General features: G+C 35.2%; 1 protein-coding gene across 1 annotated transcript; it reads right to left on the bottom strand.

The window, feature by feature from the left end:
• Positions 1–348: 348 nt before the first annotated feature.
• On the bottom strand, positions 349–13,943 carry LOC123542040 (myb-like protein P). Its single transcript, XM_053531405.1, has 4 exons — positions 13,562–13,943; positions 10,392–10,519; positions 9,753–9,879; positions 349–8,391 (listed from the first exon to the last, which is right to left on the bottom strand). Exons 1-4 carry the CDS (start codon positions 13,938–13,940, stop codon positions 8,180–8,182), a joined length of 846 nt encoding a protein of 281 aa, XP_053387380.1. The 5' UTR covers positions 13,941–13,943; the 3' UTR covers positions 349–8,179.
• Positions 13,944–16,600: the final 2,657 nt, after the last annotated feature.

Here is a 16,600-nt window from a genome sequence, read left to right as displayed (position 1 = left end):
CCACGTGGGTAAGTTTTGTTTTGGGTACATTTTGACTTAACCACGTGGGTACGTTTTGGTTTGGGTACATTTTTGACTTAACCACGTGGGTAAGTTTTGTTTTGGGTACATTTTGACTTAACCACGTGGGTATGTTTTGGTTTAGGTACATTTTGACCTAACCACGTGGGTACGTTTTGGTCTGGGTACATTTTGACGTAACCACGTGGGTACATTTTGGTTTGGGCACGTTTTGATCTGCACCCACTGAACTTTTTATTATAAACTCAGAGGAAGTCGAGAGGGAAAAGCTATTTTATCCAGAAGATCTGTCTGCAAACAGAAGATTAGAAAAAATCTTAATACAGGTTATCACTAATAAAATATTTTATTGTGTAAAAAGGGGATATGTACACATAATGGCAATGAACATAATATGCGATATACAACAAAATAGTGGTATAAAAATAATTACATGTAAGGATAAACCTGTACTTAAAACGCACAGAGCAACTTACATTTAATAGCTAAGAAATTTATAAGCCTTACTGGTGCTCAAAAAGCGTCAAAGTTAGAATATTTAAACATTTATGTATAGACTTATAAATGATGTAAAATTTGTCCTAAATTGATGCATACTTCAGAAATTAAAAATTGCTATCATGATAGTACAAATTCTTTAAAAATTGTGCTTACTTTACAACAGTACATAAAACTGAACACAAGTTGTACATGCCTTCATTTCTTCAGTATCTTCATTAAGTATAATCCCCTCTAGATAGTTTGTTTTGGGTTTAGCGCCAATTTTCAACAGTATTTCAGTTAACTGAAGGCGGGAAGTTAACCTAACCAGGGTTCCTAGATTCTGTACCGGTATTAACCAGTTCTTAAAAAGTAACTGCCAACTTCTCCACATGAACTACAGATGGATGATGGGTGATTTCAAACACAATGTCTTTTATCAAGTGTCACCAAGAACACATGCCTCATCCGGGAATCAAACTCATGACCCAGCGATCCATAGACCCGTGCTCTCCCTATTGTACTAATCATGTGGGCCACCTTAATTTAAAACAATCTACATAATATGGTGCATGTTAAGGCTTTTTTTTGAAAATTGACAGATTAATAAACCAGAGTTATTTCCAAGTTAAAAGAAATCTTGGCAAGAAATTATCGATATTAGTATCAATCAATTAAAAAAAATGATTGAATTGCACTTTGCTGTTGAAAAATGAGAAAATAAATGAAACAGACTGCACAAATTAATCATCTCTTTCATAAACTTTATGAAAACTGGTGGTTTTGTTGACCATTAAAATGTAGAAACTTACATTTTCTTGTTAATTACCATTATTTCTTACAGATATGTTTCTATGATATGATATACACAAGACACTGATATGTAACATGCGATTATATACACACATAATGATATACATAAATGTCATGAAGAATGCGTTAAAACTAAATTTGTATAAAAATATTTAAAACTTTAAATCTACTAAAAATCGAGCACATCCTTAACTTCAATATAAATGCCGTATTTACCCATTTTTAAGACGATTTGTAAGACTTTTTCCTCTAATAACTTCAAAACTGTCGGTATTTACAGACTTTTTTTCATAAAAACTTATCGGATTATTGATTCACTTAATAGTAGGGCTGTCATTGATTGGGTCTTAGGCGTATCGACGATACCGATATATCAGAAGACAAATATCGACGATACATCGATATACTGATTATTAAGTTAGATTAACGACCTATTTGTTCATATAATACTATATACCTTCCTGTAAATGCTATTTTAAGTTTTATTGCCTACTTTCCATATTTCTGTTTCATTGTGTTGTATTTGAAATTATGAAATAAAAGAAATACATAAAAATTAATAACATCTTTCATTTTTATTTTGCCTTCACTCCTTTTTTGCATTCATCCAAATTTACAACTTTGTGAACTTAAGTTGTTTTTTAGGGTCTGAGTGTTTATTTGGGTAGTTTTTTCTCCCTGTAAAATATCGATTTTTGAAAATGGGAATCGATAATCGATCGACAAAAAAAAATCGTTGATACATCGATATCGTTTCTATCGATGACAGCCCTACTTAATAGACCAAACAACACATTAATTTTGGTTGGATTTTTTAGGAGTAAAATCTGGTCTTATAGGTGAGTAAATATGGTACATATGAAAACATGACAGAATGTAATTTACAGAATGGATTGAATCCTATATGATTTAATCATATTTACTGAACAATCATAGTCCTATGATAAAATTACAATTATAATTACAAAATGCCATAGAAGTATATACAGCTATGTACAAATTTATGATACAAGCTATTAACTAATTACTCTATTTAGTATCAGTATTGAGACCAAGTAGGTTTCAAAAAAGATAAAATGTAGTCATTTCACAAATTTTATAGAAAGTCCTGATTTCTTAATAATAAAAAGTTGCAATTATACAAAAGAATCCTTTTTTTAAAGAAAATATAATGTAAATGTACGCACGGAATGTTTTTCTTACAAAATCAAGTTTACATTTCATTGTCATTTTCCAGAATTATCTATTGTATTAAATTATATTAAATATGGTAAAGCATCTCTCATAATATCAACAGTAAAACAGCACACGTACTCTATGCACTATAACCATAATATCACATCAAGGTCTTCAACTATGTTTTATAGACTATATTTTCTGCTACTGATATATTTTGCAAGGGAAGGCCTTTGCACTTATTTCAAGCCTGGGTGCCAAAACATAACTGCTTATGGCAAATAAACATTTGTTTGTTTTGGGTTTAACGCCATCATTTTAGTTAGACCCACCCGAGGATCGAACTCACGACCCCGTGATCAGTAGATCGGCGCTCACTCTATTGAGCTAAGCGGGCAGGCTCCATAATATGATATAGTAACATTTAGAATTTGAGTAAAAGTAATAATGATTTTTATGATATAGATGAACGTTTTATGTTCTAATCTGAAATGCTTCTTTCACGTTTTTGAACAAGAGTTGTTCTATACTGATCATGTGTCTTTGTTACTACTGGACTGTGATCTCATGTTTATGTAATAATTGCGTTGTTCATAAAACCTGCAAGTTAAACTCCAAAACTTGGACAAATGTTGAGTTATAATTATGATCTTTGAGTTAATTATGATCTTTGAGTTAATCATGATCTTTGAGTTAATTATGATCTATTCCAAGCAAGGTGTAGAGTATTACAACAGATACTGACCCTGTGGTACATATACAAACATGACAGGTGGATTTTAAATTAATGGATAGTAAAATTACAGTACAAAACCTGCTGTTCGAAGTCCCAAAATGCAGGAGTTGTCTGGGTTAATGGAGCAGTCTAAATATAGAAAATAGGTGGAAAACGAGAGCTGTCAGAGCACAGGAACGCTTGACTATTCAATAGCCTTTTCAACTGAATGAATAAAGAAGTCGGAAAAAGGGGAACAATTTTGTAAAGATAAAAAGCATATTTATGAAACCTGTACAATGCATGTCAGCTCATCACAGTGGACAAGTGTGTGAAGTTTCAAATTCATTCCCATTACTGGGTACAGAGCTACGAGCTTACATACAAAAACTTTACCAAAAACTGCTAAATCCAAAAGGACATAATTTTGTAAAAAGCAAAACAGAATTGCATTGTAAATTAGTTTATCATAGTGAATATAAGTGTGATGTTTTAATGCATTGCCACAAGTGGTTACTGAGATACCAGATTACATACAAAACACAACAAAATCATGACGCAGACGCCAACACTGACGCTGATGCACGTGCGAGTCCAACAGCCCTACCTATTCTTCGAATAGTCAAGCTAAAAATCAAACATTATAATAATACTATGCCTTTACCAGATAAAAATATGAAAAATGCTAATGCTGTTTCAAATAGATAAAAGGTAGACTGTTGTAAGTATAAAAAAAATAAAATAATGCTGCAAATTTCTAACAGTTAAGGTAGTGGACCCATATTGACACTCGGCAATTTCCAAGTTCTAATGTTTTCTTATTTGTCGATTCCGTATTCTTTCGATGTAAATGCAGCTCAAAGCATGCATGACTTTCCGTTAATTCCTGTAAATGCTGAAAAACAACATAATGGAGAATACATACTTTGCTAAGTCATTACGGGTCCAATACCGTAAAAGAAATGGAAATTTATTTTGTTAGGGCTGTTTTATTATCTTTAATCTATCTTTTTTTTTATACAAAAATTATGAAAAACATTTTAGAAAAATATACAACTAAGACTGTACAATGTATAATGTCATTTTTTTTTTTATAAATTATGAAATTATTTATTTTTATGGCACTATTGACCTCTTTAAATACATATTATTTTGTAAGAGCAAGCACTTAAATAGATCTAACAGCTATATATTTACATATGTATTCTTAAATAATAGTGATTAAAAATTCCTATTTTTGCTACTACAAATAATTATGTTATCTCCTCTTTAACCCTTACCCTGCTAAATTTCTATAATGAACTTGCCAATCTTTCAATCTGGACAGCACCACTAACTGTTAGAAGGTACTGACTGAATGGCAAACAGTGCAGATCTTGATCAGACTGCACAGATGTGCAGGCTGATCATGATCTACACTGGTCGCAAAGGCAGAATCAATTGTGTCCAGCACGATAAGGGTTATACATGAAATAGAAAAAGCTCTACGTTTACTGTTGGCTGTTTGCCAAAAACCTTACCTATTTTAATTTCAGAAAATGTTTTTTTTTTCCCAGAAACACAAGATCAATGTTTTTCGTCATTCATTACATTTCAGCAAGATAAAAGTTGAACAAATATCAAGAAACACTGGGCATAGACCTCACAGCTTCTCTCATTTTCTTCTAAGTCTTTGATATATTCTCTAATCTATATTAGCGTGCAAACTTTAATTTTGTCAAGCATACATAGATATACATGTTTAAATGTATATTTAGATATAGAAATAGATATACATGTTTAAATATCAGTAAATGTACATAAAAATCAAGAGTTTCGAGACAAACTAGTTTGATACATCATGATTAATTTTTGACTATTTAGATGTCAATTATACTGTAAAAGCACGTATTTTCGCTGGGTCAAAATTTCGCGAATTTGAAATTTTGAGTATGATCGCGAGGTTTAATATTCGGGAAATTGTAAAAATGATATCCTACTTGAATTATAATTATACTAATGATGAATATTTACGCGAGAATTAATTTTCACTAGATCTAGGGCCTCGCGAATATAGCGTTAATTAAACCCTCGCAAAATTTCTGCTTTTACAGTATAAAATACAGCATGGAAGTATAAATAAATGCAATGAAACAAGCAGGTGATTTTTTTCTATACCTCCCTATTAGGAACTCGTTTCATCGAATGACTTGCTAGTCAATGATGTGAACATTGACCAGCACGCCATTCGAAAACGTTTTTATTACATGACATCAGAAATAATTTTTCATAATTTTTTCCTTAATGATTTGACTTTAACCCAGCAAAATTTTGTGTAGAACTATAGATTGGTCAACAGCACAAACTATGGAAGGGGATTTTATATAAATAGTCAGGCAGTAATACCTTAACAGTTAGTTTTTTTTTTATATTTGAAGATTTTTTCATCAAAATATACAAAGCATAGGCAGCAAAAATATCAATTAAAACAGCAGCAAAAATGTCAATTAAAACTTCACATATCAAGTGATCAAGTCCTCTGAAGACTTAACAGCTGCTGAATGAATGGGGGTTCAGGGAAGATGTTACATCAACAACAGAGCATATCCTCCAAAGCTCGCACGCAGCCAAGTTGCACTAAAACTTCACATAGATCTATGATTATTTCATCCTGCTGACAATTTATTTATTTATTTTGTTGGGTTTAACGTCGCACCGACACAATTTTAGGTCATATGGCGACTTTCCAGCTTTAATGGTGGAGGAAGACCCCAGGTGCCCCTCCATGCATACTTTCATCACGAGCGGGCACCTGGGTAGAACCACCAACCTTCCGTAAGCCAGCTGGATGGCTTCCTCACGTGAAGAATTCTACGCCCCAAATGAGGTTTCGAACCCACATCGATGAGGGGCAAATGGTTTGAAGTCAACGACTCTAACCACTCAGCCTTGGAGGCCCCTCCTGCTGACAAGGTTTTAATGTTTTGAAAATTATAATTTTGGAGATGAGCTCTCTTTTGATATAGAAAGAATAGGGTATCACAACGTGTTATTTACAAATGTTTGGAATTCAAACAATATCTTTATGATTCCTTAACAAGTGAATGAATATTTGTGCTAGATGGTCACTGCATGTAAAATAGCAGGGTTAAATGATATGAAATTACTGTCCCATAGAAATATTTCACAAAATATTTTGAACTACCTTGACTCAAATATCTCATAGTACCATTGGAATGTAGTAAAATTTAGACTGAAATATCTAAAAAAACAAAAACAAATTCGAAGACAACACTGCAGATTTTGATATACCACCAGACAATATTAATTTGAACTTCACAAAGTGGCTGGAATGTGTCACAATACAATTAGAACTTTACAAAGTGGCTGGAATGTGTGACAAAACAAATAAAACTTTACAATGTGGCTGGAATGTGTGTCACAAAACATGAACATTTCACTAGACAATTGGAATGTATATAATATATTCCATATATTCCCTGATTAACACTTCCCCCCTCCATATTTTCAAAAAAAAAAGAAGTGAATTTTTGTCCTAAGCGGACATCATCCCTATGATGTTGCTACAATTGTAACAAGAGTTTTATAGTTCAAAGTTTCTTAGAACAAAAAGGGCCATAATTCTGACAAAATGCAGGTTAGAGTTATGGTACTTGGCCTACACAGTCACCTAATGATGATAAATTTTCTAAGTACAAAAAGGGCCACAATTTTGACAAAATATATATCAGAGATATGGTTCCTGGCCTACTAAGTCAACTAATGATGGCAAACAAGTGTACATAGTTTCAAAGCTGTAGCTCTTATGGTTTTTGGGAAAAAAAGTTGACCTAAAACAATTTAACCAACGTCAACAATCAAGTGACGATAATACCTCCTGGAAAATCAGGCAAGCTAATAATTTAATCGCTAGTAGTTTGATTTATAGTTCAAATAGATACAAAAATGTCAGAATTTAAGGGTGAAAGGGGTTTAATAAGGGAATATACGATAGTTCCTGAATTTATATGCATTTATCTAGTATACAGTCATATTTGAAAAGGTTTGACGCTTTACGCATAATCAAACTTGAATAAAAATTCATGTCTTCTTAGGGGAGAAGTTGAAATCTGATTAGATAAGAAAGTTGTCTTAGGCGGCCTGACCGTGTAATTCCCTTTGATTCTCAATGGAAATCACAGCATTTATTTTTCTATGTGATTTTGACACTTGATAAATATATATGTCATCTTTGTCACTTAGATTCATTGAAAAATCAAAAACCTGAAAATCTACATTATCAAACCCAAAATCTCAATTTTCAATAGAGTTATATAGGGAAATTCTGGCAGTCAGAAGCCTGAAATCAGGACCAGGGGCCCGATATTCTTGAACATCGTAAGGCACGGATGATATTAATTCAATTATGCGAAAAACCAAACCAACCCTCAAACATGTCTCGCTGCATTAAGACAAACTGTCTTGCATATTGAAATATATAAATGGAATGCATAATGAAATGGCAAGATGAAAAATAAAAAAATTTATGATCTAAATGAATGAATTTTTTGCACTGTATAAAAATCAAATCATAATTAGAACAATATATCATAAATTCTTAAAAATAGTAGTTTAGTAATTAATGCTGCACCAGTACAGGCATTAGCTAATGTGTATATGAAATTACTCCCTATAAAATCCTGCCTTAAAGATATAATGTATTATAAAAGTAAAAAAAGGGAAATTCATAGATTTTTTTTTCTAACAAAAATGGTAGATATATCATAAGTCTGTAAACATTTGTATCAAATAGACTAAAAACAATTCATGGTTATAAAATATATCTTGTCATTCAGATTAAAAGTAACTCTTGTATATAAAGACATTATGTATCATTGATGAAACTCTTCTATATAAAGACATTCAATTTACGTATCATTGACTTAAAAATGAGAAAAAAAAAATGCAGTAAATGAAAATTCTTAACAAACATGACTATCTCCAAAGTTTATGCAACAAACACAAAGTAAAGGCAATTAACCCAAAGACACAGAAATTTCCTGAAAGGGCTGTGCTGGCACTAATGTCTACTGTCTGGTCACTCAACTGTGACAACACAGTGTCAATGATGTGAACCACACCATTCGTGGCTCCTAAATCTGACATTATGACTCGTGCAGACATTCCGCTCCAGGACAGACGAACAGCTGAAAAAAAGAGAGAACAGATTTTCACTGACTGCGATTATCTTAAGTACAAAATATATAATGACTTGTGTGAATACTACAGAAGATTTTAACAAGGAATAGCATTTCTAAAACAAAAATCATTCATAACCGCAAGCAATGATAATGATTTGTAACCCCAAGGACTCATTATGACAAAGTCTTGTAATCCTAAGGAAAAACAATGATTCCTAATCTCAAGGATCAACAATGATTTGTCACCTAAGGAATGACATTCACTTGTTTGTTTTGGGTTTAACGCCATTTTTCAACAGTATTTCAGTTATGAAACGGCGGGCACTTAACCTAACCAATGTTCCTGGATTCTGTACCAGTACAAACCTGTTCTCCGCAAGTAATGCCAACTTCCCCACATGAATAAGAGGTGAAGGACTAATGATTTCAGACACAATGTCGTTTATCAAATAGTCACGGAGAACATACGCCCGAGGATCGAACTCGCGACCCCGAGATCCGTAGACCAACGCTTTTACCTACTGAGCTAAGCGGGCGGGCTGACATTCACTTGCATTCCAAGGTACAACGATGAATAGTAACCACAAGGAACAATAAGAGCTGTCAGTTGAGAGCGCGCTCGACTATTCTCAGTGCTTGATAGTATAATATAAGCTATGAGTAAAACTTTAACATTACAATAAGCATATTCTAAGTCGAAAAGGGGCCATAATTCAGTCAAAATGCTTGATAGAGTTGTCTGCTCCTGTTTACAGACTGGGGTCATGATGGTAAACAAGTATGCAAAATATGAAAGCAATATCTCAATGGACTTTGAAAATATTTAAGGTACGCAAACTTTAACATTACAAAAAGCATATTCTAAGTCGAAAAGGGGCTATAATTCAGTCAAAATGCTTGATAGAGTTGTCTGCTCCTGTTTACAGAATGGGGTCATGATGGTAAACAAGTATGCAAAATATGAAAGCAATATCTCAATGGACTTTGAAAATATTTGGGGTGGTATGCAAACTTAACATTACAATAAGCATATTCTAAGTCGAAAATGGGCCATAATTCAGTCAAAATGCTTGACAGAGTTGTCTGCTCCTGTTTACAGAATGGGGTCATGATGGTAAACAAGTATGCAAAATATGAAAGCAATATCTCAATGGACTTTGAAAATATTTGGGGTGGTACGCAAACTTTAACATTTGTGTGACGCTAACGCTCACGCCGAGGCGAGCAGAATAGCTCCCCTATTCTTCGAATAGTCGAGCTAGAAAAATAACTTGTAACCCCGAAAAATGACAATGATTTGTTTTCCCAAGGAACAATAACTATTCAGATTACCAAGGAAAAATAATTATTTCAATAGTCTGACTTACTGTTTTCTGATTCCTTTCTAAGAATTAATTGATCTCCATTGTGAGCCGTGTATCGGTATGACTGTGAGCTAACCGGAAGCTGTTCAATGAAAACCAGCTGGTTTGGAATAATCAATCTCCGTAAAACCTGAAAAAACAAACTTTTTTCTGTTTACGCCTGAAACATATATCCAGTTATAACTAGATACCTTGAACTCGCTTTCATATCTCCGAATTCTAGCTATGTCTAAGGTATATAAAGTATCCATGGCTCCTCTATCTCTACATCTGCGTTCTCCCTGCAAAGCAGGACATGTATGAGTTTAGGTTTTAAAATCATGAGAAAAACTGTTTACTGACAGTACCAGAAATAAAACCACTTTTAAACTAAAATAAACAAGAGCACTGCAATGAAGAGAAATATACACCAGAAGGTATGACATTTGACCCCTGTGACCTTGACCTTCAAGCCAGCGATCTGACACAGGCACTATGCCCGTTGTCTCGATGTAAGTGAACATTTGAGCTAAGTCTCTTCAAAATCCTTCCAGGAGTTCAAGAATTACAGCACGGACACGAAATTGCTAATAGACAGACGGACACTGGCATTGTAACAAAATACGTCAGAATGGCAAAAGAGGAAGTAACAAAATTACTTACCCATCTGTATCGAGGTAAGTCACGTGTAATCTGGTTGCCTAGGGAGGTCATATAGTAGTTATAAACAGCTGTGCCATTTGGTACAAAAACTGTAAACTGACAAACATTGATTGCAGATCCACAGGTTCCTGTAACAGAAATGAAATTTCCTGGAAATAGTGGACATTTTCTGTAAAATAATGCCAAAAAAAGAGAGAAAACTAGAAAATGCTTTTGTAAAAAAGCGCATGTCTCCCCCAATGCAAAGTCCTATAGGCAAGAAGTCAATAGGGGTCAGGAGTGAAAGTCAAAGAGACACTGATGGTTGGCTGCAATAGGGATCATCTACTTGGCATGTCCAGTCATCCTGCTAAATTTCAACACTCTTGGCCTAGTGGTTCTCAAGTCACTGTTCAGGCTCCTGTGACCTTGCCCTTGGATCAAGTGACCTCAAAATAAATAGGGGTCATCTACTCTGCATGTCCAATCATCCTATTAAGTTTCAACATTGTAGGTCAAGTGGTTCTCAAGTTATTTCCAAAAAATGATTTTACATGAACAGGCCACTGTGACCTTGACCTTTAATAGACTGACCCCAAAATCAATTAAGGTCATCTACCCTGCATGTTCAATCATCCTATGAAGTTTCAACATTCTGGGTCAAGTGGTTCTCAAGTTATTGATCGGAACTGGTTATCAATGTTCAGGCCTCTGTGACCTTGACCTTTAACGGAGTGATCCCAAAAACAATAGGGGCCATTTACTCTGCATGAACAATCATCCTATGAAGTTTCAACATTCTGGGTCGAGAGGTTCTCAAGTTATTGATTGGAAATGGTTTTCCATGTTCAGGCCCCTGTGGCCTTGACCTTTAACAGAGTGACCCTAAAATCGTTAGGGGTCATCTACTCCGCATGACCAATCATCCTATGAAGTTTCATCATTCCGGGTCAAGTGGTTCTCAAGTTACTGACCGGAAATGGTTTTCAATGTTCAGGCCCCTGTGACCTTGACCTTTCACAGAGTGACCCCAAAATCGTTAGGGGTCATCTACTCTGCATGACCAATCATCCTATTAAGTTTCAACATTCTGGGTCAAGTGGTTCTCAAGTTGCTGACGTGAAATGGTTTTCAATGTTCAGGCCCCTGTGACCTTGACCTTTAATGGAGTGACCCCAAAATTGATAGGGGTCATCTACTTTGCATGTACAATCATCCTATGAAGTTTCAACATTCTGGGTCAAGTGGTTCTCTAGTTATTGATCGGAAATGGTTTTCCATGTTCAGGCCCCTGTGACCTTGACCTTTGATGGAGTGACCCCAAAATCAATAGGGGTCATCTACTTTGCATGTACAATCATCCTATGAAGTTTCAACATTCTGGGTCAAGTGGTTCTCTAGTTATTGATCGGAAATGGTTTTCCATGTTCAGGCCCCTGTGACCTTGACCTTTGACGGAGTGACCCCAAAATCAATAGGGGTCATCTACTCTTCATGACCAATCATCCTATGAAGTTTCAACATTCTGGGTAAAGTGGTTCTCTAGTTATTGATCGGAAATGGTTTTCGATGTTCAGGCCCCTGTGACCTTGACCTTTGACGGAGTGACCCCAAAATCAATAGGGGTCATCTACTCTTCATGGCCAATCATCCTATGAAGTTTCAACATTCTGGGTCAAGTGGTTCTCTAGTTATTGATTGGAAATGGTTTTCAATGTTCAGGCCCCTGTGACCTTGACCTTTGACGGAATGGCCCCAAAAACAATAGGGGTCGTCTACTCCAGCAGCCCTACAACCCTATGAAGTTTGAAGGTTCTAGGTCAAATGGTTCTCCAGTTATTGCTCGGAAATGAAGTGTGACGTATGGACGGACGGACAGGGCAAAAACAATATGTCTCCTGGGGGAGACATAAATATGACAAAGTGTCTGAATTAATTGGAGGTAAGACAAAAAAATATTTAAAGTTATTTGTATATTTCTATTCTGAACCAATATTTAAGAAGGGTGAAAAACAATTTATTTTTGATAACTTAAGAGCAAAGGGTCCGGCACATGGGTGAATTGTGTTTAAATGTGGGTGAACTGGGTTTAATGACTTATTTTTGGATCCTAGAGCTAAAATAACTAGAGTTGTCACAGGAGTGACGATTATACCCCCACAACATGGCCTTGTCACAGAACTAAGCCAATGTCGAAGCTGAACTTGCTTGACCTTTGACCTCTGACAGTGACCTCAAAATCAATAGAGGTCATCTGCTGGTCATGATCAACCTCCCTATGAAGTTTCAAGATCCTTGGCCCAAGCGTTCTCAAGTTATTGTCCTAAAAAGGTTTAAATGTTCCGGGTCATTCTGACCTTAGACCTTTGGAACTCAAAATCAATACAGGTCATGACCAACTCAATATTAAGTTTCATGATCCTAGTCCCAAGCGTTCTGAAGTTATTGTCCGAAAACCATTTAAATGTTCCGGTTCACTGTGACCTTGACCTGTGACCTCAAAAACATTAGAGGTCATCTGCTGGTCATAACCAACCTCCCTATCAATTTTCATGATTCTAGGCCCAAGCATTCTCAAGTTATCATCTGGAAACTGTTCAACTGTTTTGTGTTATTGTTACCTTGACCTTTGACCTACTAGCCTCAAAGTCGAACTTGGACCTGTATATTTTATCATGTTTCACCTATGTACAAAAATTTATGATCCTAGACCCAAGCGTTCTCAAGAAACTGTTTAACTGTTCCGAGTCACTGTGACCTTGACCATTGACCTACTGACCTCAAAGTAAAACTTGACCTGTATTTCATGATGTTACACCAATGTATCTGTCAAGCCTTTCATGAGTTATCATCCGGAAACCATGAAAACCAATGGACTGACCGACCAACCGCCAAGCTCACTCCTATATACCCCCGACAAACTTCGTTTTGTGGGGGTATAAAAAAAAATTCCCATACTACTATAACTACTCCCTAGACTGAATCAGATTCAACAGCACTTGGCCATGAAATTATACATAATGTTTTATAATTTGAAATAATGCTAAATTCTGAATTTACAAGTTTTTAAGAAAAAGATTTTTTTAAACTTCTGTAGAGCTATACATATAGTTTAAAATTGTCCTGCTCTAGGGCAACCATGCATTTTTATGGATAAAGTGACCTAAGAAAGAGAAGAAAAAGTTGCATACCATAATATGAACTGCTTCCATATTGGTTATTGCCATACTGGTTGTTGCCATATTGATTGTTGCCATACTGGTTGTTGCCATATTGGTTATTGCCATAGTTATTCTGGTTGCCATACTGATTATTCTGGTTGCCATACTGGTTATTCTGGTTGCCATACTGGTTATTCTGGTTGCCATACTGGTTCTGGCCATATGGGTTTTGGGTATTGCCATACGGGTTGTTGCCATTCTGTCCTGACTGCTGCTGCAGTTGCTGTCTTCTATAAAATTCTTGTTCAGGAATATTATTGGGACGATTTGTTATCTGAAATATTTTAATGGGTATTTTTTCAAATGTTATAATTATCAAAATTGAATTGTTTTTCATCTTCTTAAACATTGGTTTAGAATGAAATTTGTTGTTGTTGTTGGGTCTAATGTCGCAACGACACAAATATAGGTCATATGGCGACTTTGTAGGTTTGATGATGGAGGAAGACCCCAGATGCCCCTCTTTGCATTATTTCATCACAAGCGGGCACCTGGGTAGAACCTGGGATGGCTTCCTCACATGAAGAATTCAATGCTCAGAGTGAGGCTCGAACTCACATCAGCGAGGGGCAAGTGATTTGAAGTCAGCACCCTTAACCATTCACTCAAGGAGGCACCCCAGAAAGAAATATACCAATTACTTTAAATAATTTTTTCTGTCCAATTAATTCAGATATTTTCATATCATATTTGATTTTTTTCTCTATTATGCTGAAACACGCATGCCCACAATGACAGATCGCAATGTCCTTGACCTTTGACATAATGAGCCCCAACTGACTAACAACAGGCAATCCTTCTATGAAGTTTTTGGACAGTAGGCCAGTGTTCTTTAGTTATTGAACGGAAACCGATTTTCATCACACGGCCACTGTGACCTTGACCTACAGAGGATACAAAATATTAGATTTTATCTACTGACCACCAGAAATCATCAGATAAAGTGCAAAGGTAGTAGATAAAAGATTCTCAAGTTACTGAATGGAAACAACTTCCAGTCTAAAGATCATGGTAATCTTGACTTTTGACCTACTGATTTCCCGGAACAATTGGGGACATTCACTGAACACTGGCAATTGTGAGATGAAATCTGAAGCTCATCACTAAATCGCCAATACTGTTTTCAGTTCAAGGTCACTGTGACCTTGACCTTTGACCTACCAAATACAAAATCAATCAGAGTAATATACAGACCACTGTCAATTATCCAGTGCAATTTGAAGACTGTAGGCCAAAGTATTACAGAACAATGTAAATGAAAAGTACAGAGAACAGTCTAAAAATGTGATTTTTTGATTGGTTAGTTCAAAAACTGTTCCCTGAAACAGCCAATCAGAAGCAAGAGTTTACAGACTGGTGAATCCCAAACACTCGGTGACGTGACGTTAACTATATTTGACGTCATTGCAGTCATTTGTCGTTCAATACTTCCTGTAAAAAACAGGACGCAAAAGACAGATCCAACTGAAAACGTAAGATATTATGTCTTTCCTCGACAGGATTTGTTTAAAATTTCTGTATTTTCTTTAACTATTGTATGCTTTCTATAATACTTATTTTTACAAAAAGTACATAGACTCTACTTTTGAATTAGTAAGAGTTTGTCCTATTTTGACTTTGATAATGGCATTTAATATATGTATACTTTAATGTAGCCGCGATGTCACACGTGTCAAAAAATGCAAAAAATAAAATGACGAAGTTGTTACGTGCTGAAATATTTAAAGAAATATGTATGTGTTTACAAAACTTCGACTACATTCTGAAAGTACATACAATTGTCTGCAAATTGATATGCATAAGTCTTACGTTGAATATGAATTAAAGTTAACACATTAAGATTGCAAAATCTAGCCGAGATGTCACAGCCATGAAATTAATGTAACGTCGACGATACGTTTGAAAACTAAATAACGCATACGTATTACAACTGTATTAAAACATCGCAATATAATTCACTGTCTGATAAATAATTTGATTAAATAAATACAATACTATATGTACATCTATATCAAATATTTCCTTAAATATCGAAACGGCATTAATTTATGAAAACTGTAGTCCAACCACCCCGAGGAATCCCTGTAACGTCAAAACGGCTAAAACGACGATAACGTCAGTTACGCTAATGTACGCCAACAATGAGCGTAACGTCACTAGCGTTTACAACATAAATGAAGAGTCGCGGGAAATATCATGTCAACTTATCTGTTAACAAAACACCTAAAATCCCGTGAAAAAGGTTAAAATGATCGCACTGTTTACCATTGGAACCTATGTAAATTATCTCTAATTATTTTTTTACACTTTTCGTAATAGAATTACATATATGCACACTTAAACACTGTGGCAATGAATTTTAGTGTTTCATTTGAACTAATTTACCAATTTCAAATTTAAAGTTTCATGAACTTAAAGTATCCCTTTGATAGCAAAGACGGTGCAGTCAAGACCTTAATTAAGAGTATTATAGTATGTTCTTTATAAACAATTTGAGGGGGTTGGGGAGCGGGGGCAGAGGAGGGGGGCACGTGGCCGAGAGGTAAAGGTCACTTTCCCTTCACCTTTGTGGGTTTGAGCCTCATTCGGGGTGTTGAATTCTGCTGGCTAACGGAAGGTCGCTGGTTCTTCCCTGGTACCCGCTCGTGAAGAAAGAATTCACGTAGGTGCATCTGGGGGTCTTCCTCCACCATCAAAGCTAGCCATATGATCTATAATTGTGTCGGTGTGACGTTAAACTAAATAAAAATAAAAGACTTGAAACAAAGTATTTGAATGAGGATTATTTAGCTTCAATATTGATAGATGCTATATGAGGCTATTTACATTTTGCGGAACAGAACGAAACGGAACGGAACAAACAGTGTGGAACCACACGAAGCATAGCATTTTATGCCATGTAGTATGTAATAAACGATTTATATTGTTGTGTTTCACTGTCCAGGAAATCTTATCACCATAATTTATATTTTTAAAGCGCAAACTTACATGTTGCAACAATCTGACTAA

This window comes from Mercenaria mercenaria, chromosome 19 (genome assembly GCF_021730395.1).
Source record: "Mercenaria mercenaria strain notata chromosome 19, MADL_Memer_1, whole genome shotgun sequence".
In the NCBI taxonomy this organism is placed as follows: domain Eukaryota; kingdom Metazoa; phylum Mollusca; class Bivalvia; order Venerida; family Veneridae; genus Mercenaria; species Mercenaria mercenaria.
Note: the sequence above shows the minus strand (reverse complement) of the source record. Positions and strands in the feature narration are given on the sequence as shown.